Genomic DNA, 24,318 nt, shown 5'->3' with positions numbered 1-24,318 from the left:
CAATACTGTACATAGTATACAATAATAAAAGTCAATATTTATTATAAAATATGATGAAAATCATCTTATTATTCATTTTAATTAATGATTTTCAATAGTGAGTTGCAAAATAGAACGGATGACTTCGCCATCGTCACGTAGAATGGAAAAGACACGATGGAGATTGATCCGTACGTGATAAAAACTATGTCTCAATGGAATGGGGGCAAAAATGCTAGGCAACTATTTCCCGCCATTATGTCACCAGTAAAGATTGTAAGTTTCCTAGAAACTTTAAAGACTTATTTGTTATTCATTTAATATTAGATGTGACTCGCGGTTTCATTTGCGTGCATAATGCATTTGAGAAGAGAAAGGTACTAAAACATTATATAACGTATAGGCATCCTCGGCGAGTGGACCATCTATCACAAAAAGAGTTTTTTTCAATGTGAACTAATATTTCCTACCTACTAACCTAACCTATTTTCATGTGATTAGATCGATCAAACAAACAAAAAAAAAAGCAACTTCAATTTTATAATATTAGTATATATAGAGCGTTAAATACGCGCTATATAATTGACTATTTTTTTCGAACGTTGATAACGCTGTATTACTTGTCAGTGTAATTGAAGACGGAATTTTTTTCGTTACATAATTATTTCATTTACACAAGAAACTAACATGTTCGTGCAAAAACGGAATCTGTGACAATCAATTTGTTTTGTTTAAATATTTATCATGTGACACTCAAATATTTTTTATTATTTTATCAAATCAAATCAACTTTATTTATGACACAATATTTAATCGATTTACGAACTACCTAATTTTGAAATAATTACAAATTTCGAAATAATGAATAATTATGATTCAGTATGGTTGTAAATAACAATCTCTTAATCAATATAGACAGCTATTTACTAAATACATATCCAGTTCAGACCAGTAACTAGCCTTAATATAATTTGGCACACAGCGATATACGGGGGTCAACAGTGCAGTGGCGCGTATACAGATTTATAGTAATAATTAATGACGATGTTGATACGTGTTACTTAGCAATATGAACTCAGAGTCATGCGATTTGTAGGTGATAGTTTTTACACTTTTCACTGAGGTACTTCTGGTGTTGAAATCATCTATAAGCTATGGCAATATCCTCGACCTCACCACAACTCTACATGAGAATAGTTTTATCCAAATGTAACCCTCTGTAAGGTTGATGTATTTCTCGAGTGGGCTGTTTCTTAGGTCGTCAGAATAATTTTTTTGATATATTATTTATTATTTTTCACCATCCCACTATATTTATGGCCAACTATATTATTATTCTATTTGCAATTGTAAATCTAAAAGGGTCTGGTACCTAAAAATGTTGTTTCTTAAGTGGACGAAATAGGTCCTAAGGGCCTATTTCTCCTGCTGTTAAAGTCAGGAAGGCTATATGATATTTTAGTACGTTTATTCCTTAAATTATATCAACAATTTGTATCTCTGTTTCGTGCAGGTGGAAGCGGGTTCTATACAGTTTTACTAACTCTAATCCATGTTGTTGTGAAATTTTTGCTTGGTAAGATAATAAGAGTTTGTTAAGCTCTCAGATGTTTCATAATATCCTTTGGGGTTATAACCATCTTTAAGAATTTTTTAAATTAGATTTTAAAATTTAGACACATTGAAATTAATGTTTTTTAAGAAGCAAACTGTTTCCTAGAAGAATTATTTATAAAAGAAAAATTTAATAACGAATGATTTGATATTAGTTTACGTGTTTCACTATAAATAAAAAATACTAACCGATTTGTAGTCCTCTAGAACTTCGGGTATAGCTTTTCCCTTGATTCTCCATGTCTTGTATTTGAACACAGGTATGCCGTGTTCTACCGCAATAGTCGCTGTAAATAAATGGTATTATTTAAAAATATTTCTTTTAGCTTTAAATAGCTGCAAAAGGTTGCGCTTAAGTTTTGGGCTCGCTACCTAAATACATATAAATGATGCTCCATTTCCTTTTTTTTAGACATTAATTTTGGTTTATCACTTATCACTTCAGCTTAACGCAGTCCACTGCTGGAAATGGCCATCCACAAGCTCACGCTAAAAACGGCGTGAACTCATGTGTGTTGCCCATAGTCACCACGCTGGGCAGGCAGGTTGGTGAACGCAGGGCTGGCCTGTGTACTCCAAAGCCAGCAGTTCGATGGTTATCCCGCCATGGATTGGCTTTATAAGTTCAAGGTGGTAGTGGAACTGTGTTATCGTTTAGTTGCCTCTTACGACACCTACGGGAAGAGTTAGCCACACAGCTAATTTAATTTTAGTTACAAGTTCCTTTCGTGACTTTTGGTTCTTTGTGATAAAAAATATACAGAGGAACATAGAACCTCTACGTTTTTAAAGTCGGTTTATAGTTTTGATTCTACGGAACTCACAGTGATTGTTATTTTGTCGTGTTGACAGGAGACAGGTAATAGTCACCCACGACAATGGCTTCTGCAACTTCCTTTAAATATTGGAAACTTCGAAATCCCAGTCACGGTAACTCCAGTAATAGCTTTGATGCAATTTAAGGGCTAATCCATACGTACGGTTCGTAAATAACGAAAAACGTAATTGTTACGAACGATGTTTGATGACGTTTTGTTTGTTTCCAAAATTTTGGTCTGTCTATTATGTTTTCACATTTATGAAAATTTATTTATTTATTTTATTTATTACTTCTTGCATAAATATAATCAAACACTTTTACGTAGTAAAAAAAGAGGATGGGTTGGAGTAAAACGTTAATTCAATATGGATTCACGTAGTGGAACGTACTGATTATTTCCCGATAATAATTGTGTTTGCTCGCAAACGAAAAAAAAACCGACTTCAATTACATCGACAAGTAATGCAACGTAGATCGACGAAAAAATAGTCAAGCAACTACGCGTTATCAAAGATTACTCAAAAAGTAGTTATCAGATCTCGATAAAATTTATATGTGACCACATGATAAACATCAGCTTTCGATTAAATTAAAAATTATCAAAATCGGTACACCCAGTAAAAAGTTATTACGGATTTTCGAGAGTTTCCCTCGATTTCTCTGGGATCCCATCATCAGATCCTGGTTTCCTTATCACGGTACCAAACTAGGGATATCTCCTTTCCAACAAAAAAAGAATTATCAAAATAGGTATATCCAGTACAAAGTTATGCGGTATAATACAACGTAGGTCGACGAAAAAAGCGTCAAGTAAAAACGCATTATTAGATATAACTCGAAAAATAGTTGTTAGATCTCAAATAAATTTAAATGGGACCAATTGGCACACACCACCTTTCGATTAAAACAAAATTTGTCGAAATCGGTCTACCCGGTCAAAAGTTCTGACGTAACATACATTAAAAAAAAATACAGTCGAATTGAGAACCTCCTCCTTTTGGAACTCGGTTAAAAAATATTAAAATATTAATAATTTATTATTGAGTTATTATAGCTCATTAATTCTTTCGGGTCCCATCTGCGCGTGTCATGCGCAGTCGATATGTATAAATAAAAATATTCAATACTGCCATTTTTAAGCCAAAAGTGGATTTCATTTTTGGGTGCTGGCGTTGTTGCACCCAATTTTGATTTTGATTTTTCTCAAAAACGAGGACACGCGCAAACAAATGTTATTGATCCTTTTTTTCATAAATTTTAACGAGCAAACGATTAAGTAAATTCATAATTCTGGGTGCCAACTTCATGAACCTAACTTTTCCAGGCAGGCTATGCCATAGTTTCGCAGCCTTAATCGAAGAATTGCTGTACATTTGCGATTACGAAACAAACATCTTCAGCCAATTGTCTCTATGCGATCGAAGGTTTAGGTGAAGGTCAGAATTTTTTAATTAGCAATGTGATGTCTTGTCACACTATTGAGGCGTGAAGTTATTATGTAATCTATAAAAATTGTTGTGAAATCATAACAAAGCCGTTTTTACGCAGTATATAAAGCGTAGGTATATTATTTGATAAAATTATAAAAAAATCAATCCATTCGTTTTATTTTAAAATGAGCTAGTATGTTGGTCTTTTTTAATAAATAATATTGAATTTATATCACATCCAATCGCTCTGGTGTAATGGTGCGTGTTCCATGTAAGCGGCGCCTAAACGGTCGCGGGTTCGATTCCCGCTCGGAATTGATATTTGTGTTTATACAAATATTTATTTCCGGTCTGGTTGTTAGTCCTTGTGGATGTCTACATCCTGCTTCGGAGAGCACGTTAAGCCGTCGGTCCCGGTTGTTATCATGTATGTACACCTGATAGCGATCGCTACTCATAGTAGGGAATATATCCGCCAACCCGCATTGGAGCAACGTGATCGAATAAGCTCTGCTCCTTCTCCCACATGGGGAAAGAGGCCTATACCTAGAGGCCTATATAAAAGGCTGAAGTGCATACCACATCGCACATATTATAATTGATTAATCATGTTAAAATATCCGACATAGGAAGTTAATTTCCTTATAGAACAAATTGCTACGATGAAACAAAGACTAGTAATTTAAATATGTATTGAGTCGTCGCAAATAGTCTTTATAAAATCACTATGTGATGTAAAAACTATTACGTAAACTATCGAATTATCGAATGTTTCGTGATTAACGGAGTTCCGAGAAACCGGTTCGGTGTTTTTCTAAATTTATATTATTTAATCGAGTTCAAAAAGAAGTTGTTGGTTTTTTTTAAGTCGAAAAATGTTATTTTTTTAAGGCGTTTGTGATTTTTGAGTTATCCATAATAATACGTATTATACTTAAGTATTGACTTGTTGATGTAAATTGAAGTCGATAGTTTAAAAACGAGAATTTTCCATTGTTAGCGCCCCCGTAACAATATAATAAGTAATGTGAAATAGCTAGTTAATACCATTTTTACTGTATGCAAATTAAATTAAAATACGGTCTACGAATAAGATCAATTTAATCATTAATAACTTACGTAAAATGCGCCCTAATGTATTATTTAACATGAACTTTATTGAATATCAATTATGCTCAAATTGACTCTACATTTTAGTTAGAAAACGTTTGTATGGGAAAAAGAAATGGGCTTGTTTTTAGGGTTTTCGCGGAAATTATTCGAATTTTTCTCGACGTAAAAACCATCCTTGGACTTCAACAAACATTTAAAAATATAAAAATTATGTTGTGTCATGGGACACCAGGTAGGAACGAAGTTCCTTCGGATAGTATAGAAGCAACACAATTTGAAAAAAAATGTTGAATTTCTTATATATTTTTTATTTAATTTTGTTGATTGGTTTTTAATTAAGTACATAAAAGTATTTAGAAAATTTTGTATTTTAGAAAATAACAAATACCGTAAAATTAAATAAATCAAACAAAATAATAATAATAATAATTCAAACTATTAAGTGAAATAAAAAAAACATGGGTCTTTATTTATTTTTGTCGACATTATGAAATTACATAAATAATTAATTTAAAAAAAGTTTACTAGTAATATACAGTTATATAAAGTTTACTAGTAACGGTTTTACAAACGTCATATTATACAGTCGTGTGACTGATAATACGTCACTTCCGTTATATATTTTTCTTACGGTTTTAGTATCAAATTTTTTTCAGTTCGGTCGCCCAGCCAAATGTCAAGCATGCCGTAAGGAACTTCGTTCCAAAAAAGAATTGGTAAAATTGGTCCAGGCGTTGTTGAGTTATACGCTTACTAACACATTTTACGATTCATTTATATATATATATATATAGCAATTGTTGTTCGATTATCTCGCTAAAACTCTGGAATGGATGGACCGATTTCACTAATTTTGTTCTTGAATTATTTGTGGAAGTTCAGGAAAGGTTTAAACGGTGAAAAAAATAAAAATTATGTAATGGAAAATACTAAAAACAACAATTTAATTTTCCAATACGAAATGTCTTTTGTTAAAAAAATTGTCACTTGGTTGTCAAATATTTATATAGGTGCGTTCAGAAAGTGTTTTGTCCATATTTTTCACAAACATATGTAGATGATACGAAGTTCACCGGGTCATCGAGTGTCACGAAGTTACAAAATGTTATAATTTATAGTATTCATACATTTAACACAAGCCTTAAATTACGAATATAAAATTTTAATGTAACATTATCTGTATTTTGATAATCAGACATGTACCATTAAATCACTTTTAGCTTACAAAAAATAACCTTTTTTAAAGCTGTCAATCAGAAGCTTGCGTCCAGTATTTTTTTTTAAATTTAAAAGTGACATTTTTGTAATTATCGTTTTATTCTCCGTGGACGTATATGTATATTTTAGCAACCCGCGTCGATTTCACATCCTTTGAAGCAAATATCGTCATATTGCAACTATTTTTTTTATATAAATTATAAAATTATACAAAATCGTCAATTACTATACACATATATACACATATCCTCACGAATCACTCTGTCCACTACTTATAATAGCATGAAAATCTATTAAGTTGTTTTAAAACTAATCGCGTACAGAAAGACGAGGCGCCGGATTTTGTTAATGTATTTTGATAATATATATTAGTGCATATTGACAATATAGTATAAAAATATTTTTAAAGCTTGCCTAGAAAGAGAACGCGAATGAACATTAAAAATTGCATTATGTATACAAAAGAAAACGGGCAACTAAAAGCATTTGGATGTTGCAGTGGCGATGCGAGGGGGGGTAACATGCCGCGGGCGCTACAAACAAAGGGGCGCCAAATGTTCCTCAAAACAAAAAAAAATTGCCGCACATATTTTATGGTTTTCGAATGGGGGGGGGGGGGGTTAAAAAGGTATTGTTCCCCAGGCGCGAGTTAAGCTCGCTACATCACATTACTGGGATGTCACTTTTTAAATTAGTACTAAGAATGGATATACCTTTGTACTAATAATCCTATTAAATAATATACGAAAGTTCGTGATGATGGATGTATTTTTTTATATCACTAGTTCGGCAAACAAGCGTACGGCTCACCTGATGGTAAGAGATTACCGTAGCTTATAGACGCCTGCAACACCAGAAGCATCGCAAGCGCGTTGCCGACCCAATCCCCAATCCCCCCGGGAATTCTGGTCACCTTACTCATCAACAGGAACACAATACTGCTTGAAAGCAGTATTATTTAGCTGTGGTCTTCTGTAAGGTCGAGGTACTTCCCCAGCCGGGCTGCTTCATATTTTGAGCAAGAAATTCCTGCTGTGCCCTACTTCAGTTTATATGTTTGTATGTTGTGTGTATGTTTGTTACTCTGTCACTCAAAAACTACTGAACTGATTATAATGAAACACTGTTACTCGGATGGACGCCAGGCGCATCTAGTAAATTATAAAGTAATGTCTTACCTAAAGGATCTTCCCTGTTCCCCTTGTCTAGAACAGTGAACACACCGACCACTTCATGTCCATTTTTCTGTAACACCTTGAAAACTTCCGCAGCAAATGTACTCTGTCCTATAATCGCCACGCGAAGACGTTTCTTCGGAGTCTAGAACAAATCCGACAAATATTAAATTGAATACAATTTAAGTTGCAGATGTGAAGGTCACTTATTTTTTATCAGTGATATACAACAATGCAAACAAATGATTTCTTGTGTGTATGTGTAAATTTGCATGAAAGTCGTAGGACAGACTGTCTTTCATTGTACTAAGACTAAGTATTTGGCAATGATATTTAGAAGGAAAAATATTAATTTGACGCATTACACAAACCGCAAAAGTTAAAACTTTCATACTCACCAAATATTACAAAAAATGTAATTCAATATAAAATAACAATAATTCATGCATAAAAGAGAGAAAAGGAAACAATTAAAAAAAATAGCTACATAATTGTGTTTGCTGGCAAACGAAAAAAAAACCGACTTCAATTACATCGATAAATAATAGGTACAACGTAGGTAGACGAAAAAATAGTCATTTAAATACGCATTACCAAAGATCTCGATGAAATTTAAATGTGACCACATGATAAACACCGGCTTTCGATTAAATTAAAAATCATCCAAATCGGTACACCTAGTAAAAACGTTTCCCTCGATTTCTCTGGCATCCATCATCAGATCCTGGTTTCCTTATTATGGTACCACACTTATGATATCTCCTTTCCAACAAAAAAGAATTATCAAAATCGGTTCATAAACGACGTAGTTATCCCCGAACATACATAAAAAAAATATACGGTCGAATTGAGTAACCTCTTCCTTTTTTTTTAAGTCATTTAAAAAAGTAATAGTGTTTATTTAATAAAAGATAAAATAAAAATACTACGTAAATAACGTCTGCAATTATTTCGTGCCCAAAATGGTTTATTTTTAGTAATTTAGATGTAATTTGACAGACTCACAGAACTCAGAATATTCGAATAGCATATAAATTAATTCGAAGTACTTTAGCACAATTTTTTTTTCAAAATAGCTAAATATACCGTACAAAGGGAGCCGGTAGTATAGCTAGTTATTACGAAATACTGCTGACCTACATAGCTCAATCACTAGTTATAATAAATCTACATTCAAACTCACATTCTAAATTACTAAATTAACTTGTACAGAAAATTGATGTGAAAATATTTTATTATGAAAGCAAATAAAAGATATTTTTTTTATAAAAAATATATGAGATTAATAAAAAGTAAAAAAAAAATTACCTCATCGGGAACAGCAACAGGCGGCATTTTGTTATTTCAAAACTTTCGGAGTAAGTTATTATGTACGAGTCAGATCACGACTAGTCAGGCCGTTGAGCGCTAACCGTCTAACTTGATATTCGATGACTTGATCCTATATAAACGAACATCTTCTTCACCTCGACCTTGCTACTTCTTATCATCCGACAAACTTATTCACTATTAAAAATAAAAATATAAATTATACACGCTTAAAACAACTATAAAGTAAAAAAAATCGGTTAGTTTATTAAAGTTTTTATTGTTTTCATACGACGATGTCGGCAAACAAGCTAACGGGTGACCCGATGGTAAGCGATTACCGTAGCCTATGAACGCTACGCTAAGCACGTTGCCGACTCTATCTCTCACCAGGAGCTTTGGACACTTTACTCACCACAGCAGCACAACACTGCTTGTGAGCAATATTATTTAGCTGTGATCTCCTGTAAGGTTGACGGACTTCTCTAGACAATTGCTCCAGATTTTGAGCAGGATATGTCCTGCTGTGCCCTACCTTTAATGAAACTGAATGTACATAAGAACTCACCTAATACTTGCGGTTACCAGCGAAATACATTACGCTTAGAGTGTAATGTCAGTAAGTTGGTTCATTTGAACCCTTAATAGTCACGATCCATTAAGATCTAAATAGTCATAATTAGTTTAATTTATTTATTAATTATTTATTAATTATTATTGTAAGGTATTATTCAAATACATTGACTTTGCATTATTCAGAGCTAAGGAGTACCTAAGTTAGATTTAATTACATATAGGTCATTGTAATTTGTGACTAGTAACTAGCCCGTTGGCACAGTTTACTGTGACACTGCTTTTTGGTGCGGGGGTTGTAGGTTCGATCACATCTCTACTCTGTGTGTAATTTACATTAATTTATTAACATATGAATAATTTATGTTTGAACTTACGTTTGTGCTATATCATTCAGCAGTAGTTTAAACCTAAGGCTTTTAAACATATTTATTTAATTATTTTGAATCTTATTTCATCAATGTTTTTTCTGTTGTTACGGGTTGCGTGTAAGAAATCACTATTAGTATAGGATAGTTAGGATATTGTTATATTCCTTAAGCCATTCAAATGTGGAATAAAGTTTGAATAAATAACAAATAAAATTATAAAGTGCAGACCAACAATAGGTCTATTTTCTATTAATATAGAATCGGCAGAGGGTCCTCCAACAATGGGACGTTTGTTATTAGACAGGATTGTTCAGTTTAGTTTAAAATAATATTAAAAGAATAAATAAATATACACACTCATTTGTGTATGTATAACATACACACATGGTTGACATACAGACATGGCTGGCAACTTAATGTCTGTATTATTGGTATGTATTTTTTTAAAGCACCCACACTCGGAGCGAGAATCAACCCACAAACAACTAGAGCAAATGAGGGTGTCTTGTGGGTGCCGCCCTGCTATGTGACCGGGCCCGGAGGTTTTTATTCGGGCCAACTGCCGGGGCGAGCTGGTACATGCTAACGCGACCCCATCTCGCCCCACTCAGGCGGAGGTCTGCTCACACGTGGTGGTTTTTAGTCAGTAGGAGTCTGACACACCACTCCGGTGCCCCCGCATCGAACAGTGTCTATGAGGATTTTCCCCACTTAAAAAAAAGTTATATTTTAAATTTGCACCAGATCTAATGAGTAGTTTTTGAGTTAGCCCTTCGTGTTCACGATAATAGTCGCTTTATACCAATTCTATTTTGTAGTGAGAAAGCCAGATAGGACAACAAGAAAATATTTTATCACTAGCTGCACCGGCAAACTTCGTATCACCTTTTTTTCGTAAATATATCAAAATTTTAGTTTTACAAAAATCTCGTTCTGACAATTACGACTGCAAAAATCAAATTTAGTGCAGTCATGCGGAAGTTATGAGCATGCATATTTGATTTACTTATTTTCGTCTATTTATCTAATCGCAAAATGATTTCAGACAAAGAAGCGCGTACATTTAAAGCCAGTTTTGTGAAAAGCGCAAATTGCCTCAAACAATTTTTTGAAAAAAATATAGCCACCCCCTCTCTTCCCGTGGTAGTCGTAAGAGGCGACTAAGGGATAACACAGTTCCACTACTACCTTGGAACTTAAAAAGCCGACCGATGGCGGGATAACTATCCAACTGCTGGCTTTGAAATACACAGGCCGAAGACGGGCAGCAGCGTCTTCGGTGCGACAAAGCCAGCCCTGCGATCACCAACCCACCTGCCCAGCGTGGTGACTATGGGCAAAACACAAGTTCACGCCATTTTTGGCGTGAACTTGTGGAGGCCTATGTCCAGTAGTGAACTGCGTAAGGCATCGTATAAGGGAACAGACGAATAAGTGTTATACTCTGTTTAATTTGTGTGTATTTCTATTTAAAATTTTACATACTAAAATGCAGCTATTATAAATATATAACTGATTAATACTCACTAATTTTGTTCTTTTTTTATCTGTTGATTCTTGTATATATAATCTGAATCTCGGAAACGACGCCAACGATTTTCATATAATTTAGTATGCAAGGGGTTTCGAAGGCGATAAATCGATCAGGCTATGATTAATTTTTAGAAAATGTCATTTTGTGCGTGTTTTCTGGCAGTGATAAAATGCTACAATGTTATTAAAATACGAAGGTAAATTTCTAAAAAAGGGAAAAATTGGGAAATCGGCCAACTAGAAAACCCTGGTTCAAACCCACATGTCTCGAGTTCGATTACTTTTTCTTTTTTTTTTTTTCTAATTGCACTCGTGATTTTTTATTTAAATAACCAGTTCATATTTTTTATTATTATATCGGTAAGATAAAAAAAATAGATATTATTCTTATTTTATCAATATGTAATTCGTATTTAAATATGATTTCCAAAAAAAAAACACAATTGAAATAAAAAAATTAATAAATAATAAAGAAAATTTGTTCATCAAATGTAGTGAAAAACATTAATCACTATGTACAGAGATACATTTGGTTATGAATTAATATGATATATTAATACTTATGATATATTTTTAAGGTATTCAGTAAACTTTTAATTTACGTCATATTACTCGTATATATCATTCATTGGTTATTAATCTTTCGGCAAAATAACACATCAACTGATAATTCGAACAAACACTCAATGAATTGGTTTAAGCTGGTTATTCGCTTATTACAAGAGTTTGCAAATTTAGATAGTCATTACAATAATTTAATATCTGTTCTGTTATTTGTTTAAAAACAAATCGATAAGATGATGATAATCGTAAAAGTATTTTTTCAAATAAAAAAAACAGTAACATTTTTTGTTTATTTACTTAATAATTATGGTGCATACATATTTATTAATAATAAATAATAAAGGAAATTTGTAAAGATATAATAATATAAGACTATCTTTAACTTGAGTCTCGGCTTTGTCTTAGTTTAAAGGGTTGGTCGCAAGGTATACACCTACAATAGGTTATTTTTACCACTGAATTATAGAGTGTGGAGCATAGTATTGATTCGTGTGAACGGATCGGGAAAATTTTGAAAAATTATCCAATATTATACTATTAAGTACTGAAGGGACTGAGCCACAGCACAAATGTTGTGCTCAAAATCTGGAATAGCCCGTCTGGGGAAGTACCTCAGTCTTACTCCAAAATTAGATGTTTGCCAATAAATATTAATAAGCAATGATTGTTTGAACATAACCGGATCGAGGCGGTTCGGAGCGTGTTCGTGAGCCGCATTGCGCCGGCCACTTGACCCCGCGATAAATATGAAATAATGTTTATTCGACGAATCGCTATCATCAGATGTTTCGTGACAATTACTGAGAGACGAGCTTGTTGTATTATTAATTGTGAAATGTTAGAGGCAGTTTTACATTTTGAAAGTTTTGAACAATCGTCTTTAGCATATCTTTAACAATTTGTCCAAGTAATTGGAAAATTAATACCATAAACAATGCGTTGTTTCACTATTATTTAGATGGTGGAAAGTTTTTATTTATCGATATTACAAAGGTGACAAAACGCGTACGGTACGTCTGATTTTGAGCGCATACCGCAGTCTATATAGGTATTATGCTTGCGATTCTTGCAAGCGCTTTGCCCAGGAGCCCCAGGAGCTCAGGCAACCTTAGCACAGGAATACAACACTACTTGAATATCAGAACTATATAAAAATTTATCACATTTAATTTTTACACGCACGCCAATTTTTTATGTCTTTAGAATGCGACTATAATAACTTATAACGAATAATAACCATCAATATAAAAGTACAAAACCTAATTGCATGATAAAAATACTTACGTGAAAAAATTAAAAAATATACCTTTTTGTGTTATTATTGTCATAAGTACCAATATTCACCTTCATTTTTTCTTATCCAGTTTTCACACGTATTTAAGAATTTTCGGAAATAATATTTATTTGTCTAAAATCAAAGGTACTGGAAAAGGAATAGGTACATATTTAACGAATTATTTATACTGTGTAAAAGTAAACTTTAATAATTACAGCTGGTGTCAAAATTAATTATTTATATACCCACAGTTTTGGGGGAAATGGGAAACTATAAACGAAATTAATTGTTTTAAATTATATCGTAGGCAACATCTACTATCTATCCTTTACGTCTTGGCCGTTCGAGCACTCCGACTCATCTGGCAATAATCAGGTTATGAAACCACTTTTTGTGTGAATGTGGCCTCGTCGACGATGCAGCTTCCCATATCCTTTTCAGTTGCCCTAAACTCCTTTATCCTCTGTACGATGGCCTCGCAAAAGTTAAGTTGTAAATATTCTTTGTGATGTCATAAATATAATTTTATGATTGTATTAACCTAACATGAGGTGTAAATTACCGCAATTTAGATTTTTTTTTTTTTATTAGAATTTGTTGGAGTTTAATCCCTCAGAATCGATTTTCATAAAAGGCCCCTGGTATGAAATAAATTCGAGTACAAGGAGTAAAATCTACTGAACGAATGACCTCTTACGTTTCTCGTAACGCCATCTATCGGAACCCGATAGGATTCTGATAGACGACGACGTTTTCTACTAACACCATAGATGTCGTTATTTAATTTGTTTATTTACCATTTGATATCGTATTAATCTTTTTCATGGTAAACTGGTAAACCTTTTTGTGCCTATTCAGACAGTCGATCTGAAGGAGTAAACTCCAGTTGTCTGTCGGAGCTGACAAACACACTTTTTTTATAGCTAAACGAAGCTTGAACTAGACGATCTCCTTCGTGTATTCTCCATTCTACGTGATATTGGCGAAATCATTTGTGCCGTCTTGGCACTATTAGAAGCCATTATATCAAAGAATCACATCAGCCTATTTGCAGTCCACTACTGGACATAGGCCTCCACAAGCTCGAGTCAAGAATGGCGTGAGCTCATATGTTGTGCCCACAGTCACCACGCTTGACAGGCGGGTTGGTGACCGCAGGGCTGGCTCTGTCGCACCGAAGACGCTGCTGCCCGTCTTCGGTCTGTGGATTTCAAAGCCAGTAGTTGGTTATCCCGCCATCGGCCGGCTTTTTAAGTTCCAAGGCTGTAGTGGAACTGTGTTATCCCTTAGTCGCCTCTTACGACACCCACGGGAAGAGAGGGAGTGGCTATATTCTTTAATGCCGTAACCACACAGCCTATACCAAAGAATAAGAAGAATTTATATCATGACGCGAATTCTATCATTGTATGAGTATTGATTAATATAAATAACTTTCGATAAAAAATACAAAACCCTGTACGCCAATACTATGAGTACAAATTCTAAGATTATAGGTATATCTTTTTCTACGGTTACAAAAATCTATACTAATATCATAAAGCTGATGAGTTTGATTGAACGCGTTAATCTCAGGAAGCATTTGTCCGAATTCAAACATTATTTTTGTGTTACATAGTCCATTTCCCTAGGAAGGCTATAGGTTATATAACAATGTGAGTGAAATCGCGGGGCACAGCTAGTATTCTAATAGTCGAAAAGACGATCGAGTTGAAATAAATTATGAGACAAATTTAATGTATGAACTCTTATGATCGCTAGTAAAGGGATGATCCTGAAGCACCCAAAATATTAAAAAGAAATTTTAAAGCATGTACATATACTCATATCATTATCACTAACCCGTGGGGATGCAAGTAGCGGAATAAGTATCATTTGTCCTCATATAAACAAGAAGGGGTATTTGTCAATACGGCATGATAAAGCCGACTTTATATTGTATATTATGATAAGGGACTGCAAAATTAATATCACACATAAGTAAAAATGTTTCGCCGAAATGTATTTATGGGCGAAATATCTAAACGGTTGCACCAAATTGGTTAATTATTTATTTATTTGCTATTGTTAGGACGAGATTTGTACAACACAGAAAGAAAAAAAAACGATATATTTGAGTAGAAAGTTCGTAAAATTCGCTAAATTAAAATACAATTCTGATGAAATACAATTTCGAAGAATATAAATATTTTATTTCAAAAAGAATAGTGTTTACAGGTATCCATGTTTGCTTACTCTATTGTTCTTTAGACAATGAGAAGATTAGTAAGGCTAGATCAAATTACTCACGATAAAGAGTTGGTGGAAGACATGTCATCATCTTATTTCCGAACTAAGGCAAATGTTTAACAGTCGTGATGGGAGCCGTTTGGGTAGTTCTCGTAATCATTTTTACAGTGCTTGAGGTATCATCCTTCAACGTAACTCTTAAGTTTCCGATGTGGTGTTCAATGCATTTGAATACGTGTATTTTCAATATTAATTTAAAATTCGATTTACTATGATTATATTTCGGTATGTGTTAACGATGTCGTTAATTTACCTTTTTGTGTTGTGATTGTTCTGTGATATTATGCTTTTTAGCGATAAGGCCGCCCTTTGTGCCTGATGATACTCTGTTTAAGTCCATAATATGTATTATTACTGTTTTGGTGTACAATAAAGTGTATTGTTATGTTATGTTATGTTATTATGTTGTGTAAATTTTATGTTAATTATATATAATATACCAACTAAAAACCCGAATCAACTACTAATGTCAAATAAATATTAATGCCCGTTTCATCAATTGCTGATGAAGCGTTCTGATGTATACCAAACTGGTAAAGGTTTTTGATACATTTTTCAATTTTACCATTAAACTTCATATTATCTCTCAGACTATCTATTCGCAACCTATAAACTTGAAATCTGCAGTTTATGAGTTGAGCAAGTCTAAGCTGCTGTTTTACCTCCTTGTCAGTAACTTAAATTATGAACGTTAGTTAGAAACAACTTAGTGAAGAGCTTCTTAATATATATTATAGAGATTATCATCTAACATGCATTTTAATTTAGATTTCAAGCGTATTACCTTTTCAGAATGTCATATCGGAAAAAATGTCCTTGGATGAGTTTGACAAAATACCTTTGTCGAAATCTTTGGGATTCTCAACAAGGAAGAATTTTGGTCAAATATTGAAAGAAGCTAAATTTGGACATGATTATGTAGAATTATACAATGAAATGATGAAATCCAGCCAAGAATCCAGTGGACTAGAAGATATTGCAGAAGATGACTCTGACATAGCATCTGACCTCACGAGACTGAAACGTTAGTTATTTTACTATCATATTCTGTAATTTTGTAAAGTGACTCACACACGCACACGCATCAGCCTATCGCAGTCCACTGCTGTACATAGGCCTCCACAAGTTCGCACCAAAAATGGCGTGAACTCATGTGTTTTGCCCATAGTCAAAAGTGTAAAGTGACTAATTATATGCAATGTTTAGTTTACATAAAACCATCAATCGTTCGTTAATAAAAACTATGTTTCCATGTTCGTTGATTAGATGTTACACTTTGGTCCAGTAATTTTAAAAGTATTGGGCATAAATGAATAATTATCAACGTACCTACTACTTTCTACTGTAATAAAGTAGGTACTGGGCATAGCAACAATTAATATAAGTACTTATAATAAATTGTAATCCGCCGATGTATGTACATATCAGTACATAGGAGACTATATAGGAGAAAGTAAAAAGATTGCACGTTATGGGAAAAATAGAACCCAAAATTATAATTTTTGTCAGTTTATCTGTTTGTGTTTGTTCTAGCTTCACGCAAATCGCTACTACGAAATTGGCTTTGATTTTCACTCCATATTGTCTGTGAGACCTTCTTTCTATTCGAACAGTTATGGTTTCATGTTAATACATCGACTAGACATGGAGTTACTGTTCTATAGATAATAATGAAATCGTATCGAATTCAACTCTATGCGTTTGATTTTAAATTACCTAATAAATCTAAAATAATAAAAGGTATATCTATATGTAAAAATTATTTTATAGAAGATTACCCGGTGGACTTCGTATCATCTACATATATTTGGAACAAATATAAACAAAAGACTTTCTGAACGCACATAAAAATATTTGAAAACCAAAATGAATATATTTTTTGACTAATTGCATCATATTATTCATAACTAGGAATATTTTGTATTGTAAAATGAAATTATTGTTTTTAAGTTTTTTCTTATCATTTATATTTCTCACCGAATATATCAAAATCTCTCTTTTAAACCTTCTGAAATTCCACAAATATTTCAAGATCAAAATTAGCCTAATGGGTCCAGCCGTTCTAGAGTTTTAGCGAGACACACGAAGAGCAAATGATTTTATATATATACTAGCTGCCCAGACTAACTTCATTTTGTCAAAAGTTAATTGTAACAATAATTTTTTTTATTTTTTTTAAATATTAATACCTTCCGTAAGCCTTAACGAACATATAAAAACATAAGTGAGCCGAAGTAGTCGAGCCATTCTCGAGTTTTGCACTTATCAACATTCATTTTTATATGTGTACATATAAATAAAAAAGAATATATATATATATATATATATATATATATATATATATATATATATATATATATATATGTATATATATATCGATATATGTATAAATTCTTTAACAAATTTGTGTAAAGTTACATTTATTTTATATTAGTTACCTAATATTCAATACACAGTGTATTTTATAACACTCACAAATATTAGCGTAAAAGTGTAAGAAACATCGACTCACCTATTGTGTATCTCATATATCCTTAACGTTTGACGTGAACTTAGTGTTTTAACGGATTTAATCCATTTTAATCCTACCTCTTATATTTCATAACAATTTTAATTGAAAAAATTATGTAAACATGAGACATGTGGGGTATAAGAAGCAGTGTATTGACTGATATATTTCATAATCTCCATGCCTTTCTAATCGCTTAGCTGATGTAAGACGTGGTTAAATCAGACGAATGTTGCTAAGACACCGAGCTTTCGAGATTTAACGTGTGCATCGTTTTACTTTGCTTTTCACTTGTTCGTTTTTTTTTAGCGGTACACTAAGTCGACAAACAAGCGTACGGGTCACCTGATATTAAGCGATTACCGTAGCTTACAAACGCCTGCAACACCGGAAACATCGTAAGGGCATTGCCGAACTTACCCCCAATCCCCCAGGAGCTTCGGATACCTTACTCACCACAGAAACACAACTCCGCTTGAGAGAAGGATTATTTAGCTGACATAATATAATCTGTAAGGTCGAAAAACTTCCCCAGTCGGGCTAATCCAGAGCTTAAACATAATATATTTGACGACACATTGACGCAGCAGTCACAGTACTGACTGTTGCGCTGGCGGTCACGGGTTCGATCCCCGGTCACGACAGATATTATTTATATTGGCCATATAGATGTTTGTCGTGGTCTGGGCGTTTGTGCTTGTGTATTGTGTGTGTTTCTGGACCCCCGACACAGGAGTAAATCCTACTGGGAGCCGTTGAGTATTAAGCGTTTATTTATTTATTTATTTATAAATATATCCTGCTGATCCTACCTCTACCGGCGACATTCTAATATCTGATAAAAATCACACATACGATTTTAATATCGACAAAAAAAAATTTTCGTTTGTGTTTAAAATAATATAATAGTTCAAGATTATGAGTGTGTGGGTTTAGTCGGTAACGCTGTATTTCATGCAACACATAACTAAATTTATAATGTTTGACAGTTCTTTTAAGGACACCGATTTTCACGCCGATTCTTCTCTGAAGAATGAAGAAGAATGAATTGTAGTCGATGTGAAGCTACTTCGGAATGTTTTCATACCCGTAAAATGACGATTAAAAACTGCTTTTTAAGCGTACTCGAAGTAAATTTTGATTTTGATTTGTGTAGGTATAACAGACAATCGAAGACATGCCCGTATGAAATCATCAGTTGGCCGCAGACGTGCTCGATCCCAAGCGCTGCGGAGAGAAAAACTTAATAGTCAAAGTTTAAGGAGTCATCGAGAACATTCTAGACATACCAGTATAGAAAATAAGTTTATGATATAATAAATACTACAATACTGCCAAAATATAATATTCGTTTATTGCACTTTAAACTTGTTAAGCAAACCTACATAGTTCTTAAGTACATGATGGCAAGAATGATTTTTATTCTAAAAGAGATTTCTTCGAATCAATCCGAAATTATTTATAACAGTTATTATGTAAACGTTTACATACGCTGTTTTTGTCTTTCTGACGTGTGACGATATCCAACAAATAAAGCTTATATATTATATAAACTCAAAAACTGGAATCATCATCATCATAAACGAAAAGGAAACTTTTTGACTAGATTTGGTAAGAGAACTATCTCAAAATACATCAAATTAACAAACCACATCAAATCAAATATGTTGAATTGGGCTTAACAAGTCCTTTAAAATCGTCATTTTACGAAATATTTAAAAAGAAATTGTGAAAAGTCCAACGATTGTAAAACTAATCTAATCTTTAAGCTGCATGCCGAGATAGTCAAATTTTTACGTACTCAATCTTAATCAATTAATCAATTCAGCTTTAATTGAGGCCGAAACACATAAATTTTTCGAGAAAATATCAGGAGAAAACATATTTCACTGGCTGATCTGGCGAACTTCACTCATTCAATGTATCGATTTTTGTTTAAGTAATCTTTTATTCTAACCTGCTCCTGACACTATTTAACGCAAAATAAAAGAAATATCCAGTTTAATGCAGTCGCTCGGAAGCTATGTGCGTGCATACATTTTGGCGATACCTTTTATTAACTTAAATAGATTACGCTACAAATCTTTTTCTGCAGTCATCATTATCATCATCAGTTCAGCCTATCGCAGTCCACTGCTGGACATAGGCATCCACAAGTTTGCGTCAAAAATGGCGTGAACTCATGTGTTTTGCCCATGGTCACCACGCTGAGTAGGCGGATTGGTGACCGCAATTCTGGCTTTGTCGCATCGAAGACACTACTGCCCGTCTTCGGTCTGTGTATTTCAAAGCCAGATTGATGGAAGATCCAGTTGGATGGTTATCCCGCCATCGGTCGGCTTTTTAAATTTCAAAGTAGTAGCGAAGCTGTATTATCCCTTAGTCGCCTCTTACGACACCCACGGGAAGAGAGGGCGTGACTATATTCTTTACTGCCGTAACCACACAGCTTACTGGCAACAAAATAATTATTATTTATTAATAAATCGACTTCCGGCTCTAATTTAGTAGTACAGACATAAATAAAGTAAAATCCTAATGACAATCAATTATCATTCGGTAAGAATACTTAATTTTTTTGAAGTCTCTATTTTTTTTTTTTTTTTGACTTATTAGTACCTAATCATTTTGGAACAAGGAACTTTTTCTCGTAGGAACATAAAGTAATCTGCAAGTTCCAGTTTTGCTTCTTCGCGAAATCACTAGATTTTTCGAATTTTTATCTAATTTTGGGCATATCGTATCGTTTGGCATATAAATTCTCCAAACTCCAGTAATAATGTTACCGGTGTTTTTATGTTCAGAGTCGAAGGTTCCGGGTGGTTTGAGTTCGTGCTTTTTTTTAAAAAATAATTATGTAAATAAATAAACGCAGTGAATTACCTGCGCGTTCGATAAGTCAAGTAATATTATTTTTCGGAGTAATCTAAATCGTGGTGATAATTTTCCGAACACCTTTTCTATTCGACTCTTCTCTTCTTTTACGATACTCTTCGTGCTTTTAAGAGTCTATAATAAAATATTCTGTCCTGTGATCCATTTACTCGAGCGCCAGTTTGATCAAATTTGGTGAGATAAGCAACTGCCATTTTAAATTGTTGCTTCAACGTGCTACGCTATAATTATATGTAAATGCAATTTACGCATCAACCCGGCCGCCCGAATGCGATAGGGTGTGGAGCTCCCAGCCGACTGCCAGACTATCCACCAAAACCCTATCTGTTTTCCGGCGGCACCTTAGTGAGGACGCCATGGTGTAGCTTTCGCATTCTACCAAGACAAACCAAATAGGGGTAAAAATTAAAAGTGGACAAGTGGAGGTTTTGAAGTATTTGAGTACAAAACAACGTTATAACTTTTATTTGCGTTTATCATTGACGTTTGACGTGACTGTTCTGTTTCACTACAATAGCAATGTCTATTGAAAACAAAGTTGCTATATATTTTTCTAAGATAAATTTTAATTGAGTTTTATGGCATATTTAAATAAAAAACCTTTTGAAATGAATATTCAGCTAAAAGTTAGTAACTGGGTAACTGAAGGTGTACTACTGTATAGTACGAATTCATTAAAATTGAAATCGAAGAATATGCTGTGTGGTTACTGCATTAAAGAATATAGCCACCCCCTCTCTTCCTGTGAGTGTCGTAAAAGGCGACTAAGGGATAACACAGTTCCGTTACTACCTTAGAACTTAAAAAGGCGACCGATGGCGGGATAACCACCAGGTTCCGGGATAACCACCAATTCCAGAACGGCGAGGTTTGGTAATTAGTTTTTTACAATCCAATTTAAAAAATTAATTGAAACCCTTATAAATAGGTACAAGTTAATGCTCATAAGGATATCAGTTACTAAGGTTTAAGTTTTTGACAAAAATGTTTAAATTGAAAAGAATCGTTTTTGAAAATTATATTTCCATTTTGAATAATTGATAAGAAGTTATCACTAACGCTTTATCACACAAAGCTATTGTTATAATTGAGCTAAAACCCATTCTAAACTACCTTGTACACATTTTTTAATCTTATTTGTATAACGATAAGCCTTTACAATTTGATACATCAGTCAGCAGTTAGTCTGCTAAGCCTATTGCAGTCCACTGCTGGACATAGGCCTCCCCAAGTTCGCGCCAACATCCCGGTTTTCCGCAATCCTCATCCAGTCTACACTGGCAATCTTACGTAGATCGTCGGTCCAACGGGCCGGAGGACGTCCCACACTGCGTTTGCCAAGACGCGGTCTCCACTTCAGGACCCGTCTACTCTAACGACCATCGGTGCGACACAGATGGCCAGCCCACTGCCACTTCAACTTGCTAATTCTTTCTAATTCTTCTAATTTGATACATATAATTATAAAATAAAATAAATTATGATTTAACTTATGGCTAAAATATAAAACTTTTTGTCAATAACTTATCGGTGAAAGAATAATTTCGTTTTGAGTTGAGAATTTGAGTTAAAGTATATGAACAAAAATAGGGATTATGATTTTTTTGACGAGATAACAAATCATAATTCTATCTCTCTTAACGTTTATTATCTATTATTTCGTAACGAGAAATACAAAATAATGATAGAAGAATTTTGATTTTATGAGACAAATAGACAATTTTTTCAAAAGCTTATCGGTGTTAGAATCATCCCTGTAGCATATGTAGTTTTGGAAATAATTGTGAAAATGTATGGGAACAAAAATAGGGATTATAAGATAAATATATATCTAGATAACAAATCTGTTCTATTATAACGCTAAATACAAAATATAAATAGTAAAATTTTGTTGTTTTTTTTTTTGAGACAAATAAACAATTTTTTCAAAAGCTTATCGGTATTAAAATCACGTCTGTATCGTCTGCAATTCTGGAAATAATTGCAAAAATATACAGGAACAAAAATAGGGATTATATGATAATATTTTTATCTTAACATTGAATCTACGGCGTCTATGATTCGGTGTTATCAAGTTTTGTCAAAATGATAACTGTTGTGATCTGATGTTTGGCAGATTAAAATATTATCTTGAATCTGGAAAGACTTAAATTTTTAATACAGTCATAATGTGTTTTTTGCTAATGATGGAATACAAGGGCTTAAACAAACTAATACAGAATTAAAGAGGAAAATACAAATATAGGAGAAACAAGGCGATAAGACATTTTTGGTGTGGTTAATTACCTAAACGCTGGGGGTGACGGGTTCGATTCCCCACGTTGATATTCGTATTTGTACAAATATTTGTTTCTGATCCGGTTGGGTATTCTTGCGATTCTCTCACCGTATCTTGGTCTACAAATAAAGCTATCGTCCCCGGTTGTTATCATAGACACTGGTAGCAATCGCTATTTGTAGTTAAAATGTTATCCGCCACACATGAAAATTAAGCTTTTACAGGCTAAATCGGTTTGTCAGACAAAGAAGAAAAAATACGTATTTGGTTGATGAATGAACGTCTCACGAGGATAAAGTACCTGACGTTATCACACATACATAATGAAGATCATTGCACTTTTGAAGGTTATCCCGCAACCTGCAGTGGAGCTACACGTTCTTTTATATTCGAGAAGGGGACTTTCCCAGGTCCATCAAATCTCAGTGATATAATAGAATGTTTTTGTTCAAATCAGCGTAAGAGAATAGTGAACATATGTTTAGTAAAATGTAAATAAGAAACACTGTCGTATTTGTTATTGAATGATAAATGTTATTATTATTTTATACATTTTCTTAGAACACTTCAAAATCATTACATAGTATAAAACAAAGTCGCTTCGCGCTGTCTGTATGCTTAGATCTCTAAAACTTCGCAACGGAATTTGATGCAGTTTTACATCTATACTAATATTATAAAGCTGAAGAGTTTGTCTGTTTGTTTGAACGAGCTAAACTCAGGAACTACTGGTCCGATTTTAAAAAAAATCTTTCAGTGTTAGAGACAGCCTATTTATCGAGGAAGGCGGAAGGCTATAGGCTATATATCATCACGCTCGGACCAGTAGAAGCGGACCACCAATGAAAAACGTTTCAAAATCGAGGCTTTTTCCTTTAGAGAGCTTCCGCTGCATACGCTGCAGTTTCGCCAAAATCATGTGTGACAGAATTGTTCCTATTCCACGCGGATAAAGTCACGGACAGAAGCTAGTGCATAATTTAGTAGAGGAACACTGATAGTTTTTGTAGCCGTGCGAAGCCGGGGCGGGTCGCTAGTAGTGTATATGTACGTGATTCATAATAACTAGTAACTATGTAATTAATTATTCAGCTAAATACTGAATATACTTACACATAACGACGGGATCTCCCCGTAGAATGTATGCGCAGTTTCCATTGCACGTATTTAAACCGTTAAAATAACAAATTGACCTTTAGCGGACAACAATTATGACATTTACATAAATGAAAAAAATATGAGGACTATAATCTACTAAACGAATAACTTCGTTACGTTTATCGTAATGCCATATATCGGGACCTAATAGAGTTCCAATAGATGGCGTTATTTGATTAGTTTATTTACCATTTGATATGGTATTACTCTTTTTC

General features: G+C 33.6%; 2 protein-coding genes across 3 annotated transcripts in view; one reads left to right on the top strand and one right to left on the bottom strand.

Moving 5' to 3' along the window:
* Positions 1–8,684, bottom strand: part of LOC123663193 (cytosolic 10-formyltetrahydrofolate dehydrogenase) — a 28,847-nt gene extending 20,163 nt beyond the window's left edge. Inside the window, exons 1-3 of the mRNA XM_045597890.1 lie at positions 8,658–8,684; positions 7,353–7,494; positions 1,783–1,880 (exon numbers count right to left, since the gene is read on the bottom strand). Of these exons, the coding sequence (XP_045453846.1) occupies positions 1,783–1,880; positions 7,353–7,494; positions 8,658–8,684 (267 nt within the window). The remainder of the gene's footprint in view (positions 1–1,782; positions 1,881–7,352; positions 7,495–8,657) is intronic.
* LOC123663195 lies at positions 123–19,112 on the top strand. 2 transcript variants are annotated; one of them, XM_045597892.1, is made up of 3 exons: positions 123–255; positions 16,056–16,287; positions 18,929–19,112. In XM_045597892.1, the coding sequence occupies exons 1-3, from the start codon at positions 157–159 to the stop codon at positions 19,087–19,089; spliced, it is 492 nt and encodes a 163-aa protein (XP_045453848.1). In that variant the 5' UTR covers positions 123–156; the 3' UTR covers positions 19,090–19,112. The 2 variants fall into 2 exon arrangements, with proteins under 2 accessions (XP_045453848.1, XP_045453849.1); XM_045597893.1 differs by lacking the exon at positions 123–255 and adding an exon at positions 15,317–15,379.
* Positions 19,113–24,318: the final 5,206 nt, after the last annotated feature.

The sequence above is a fragment of the Melitaea cinxia genome, chromosome 20 (assembly GCF_905220565.1).
Source record: "Melitaea cinxia chromosome 20, ilMelCinx1.1, whole genome shotgun sequence".
NCBI lineage: Eukaryota > Metazoa > Arthropoda > Insecta > Lepidoptera > Nymphalidae > Melitaea > Melitaea cinxia.
This window is presented reverse-complemented; position numbering and strand designations above follow the sequence as displayed.

Excerpts from the sequence above, each read along its gene's own strand:
- LOC123663195 (XM_045597892.1), top strand. The coding sequence starts at position 157 with ATGGAGATTGATCCGTACGTGATAAAAACTATGTCTCAATGGAATGGG. Across the intron at positions 256-16,055 it reads TTATGTCACCAGTAAAGATT|AATGTCATATCGGAAAAAAT; the intron begins GTAAGTTTCCTA and ends TTACCTTTTCAG. Across the intron at positions 16,288-18,928 it reads TGACCTCACGAGACTGAAAC|GTATAACAGACAATCGAAGA; the intron begins GTTAGTTATTTT and ends TGATTTGTGTAG.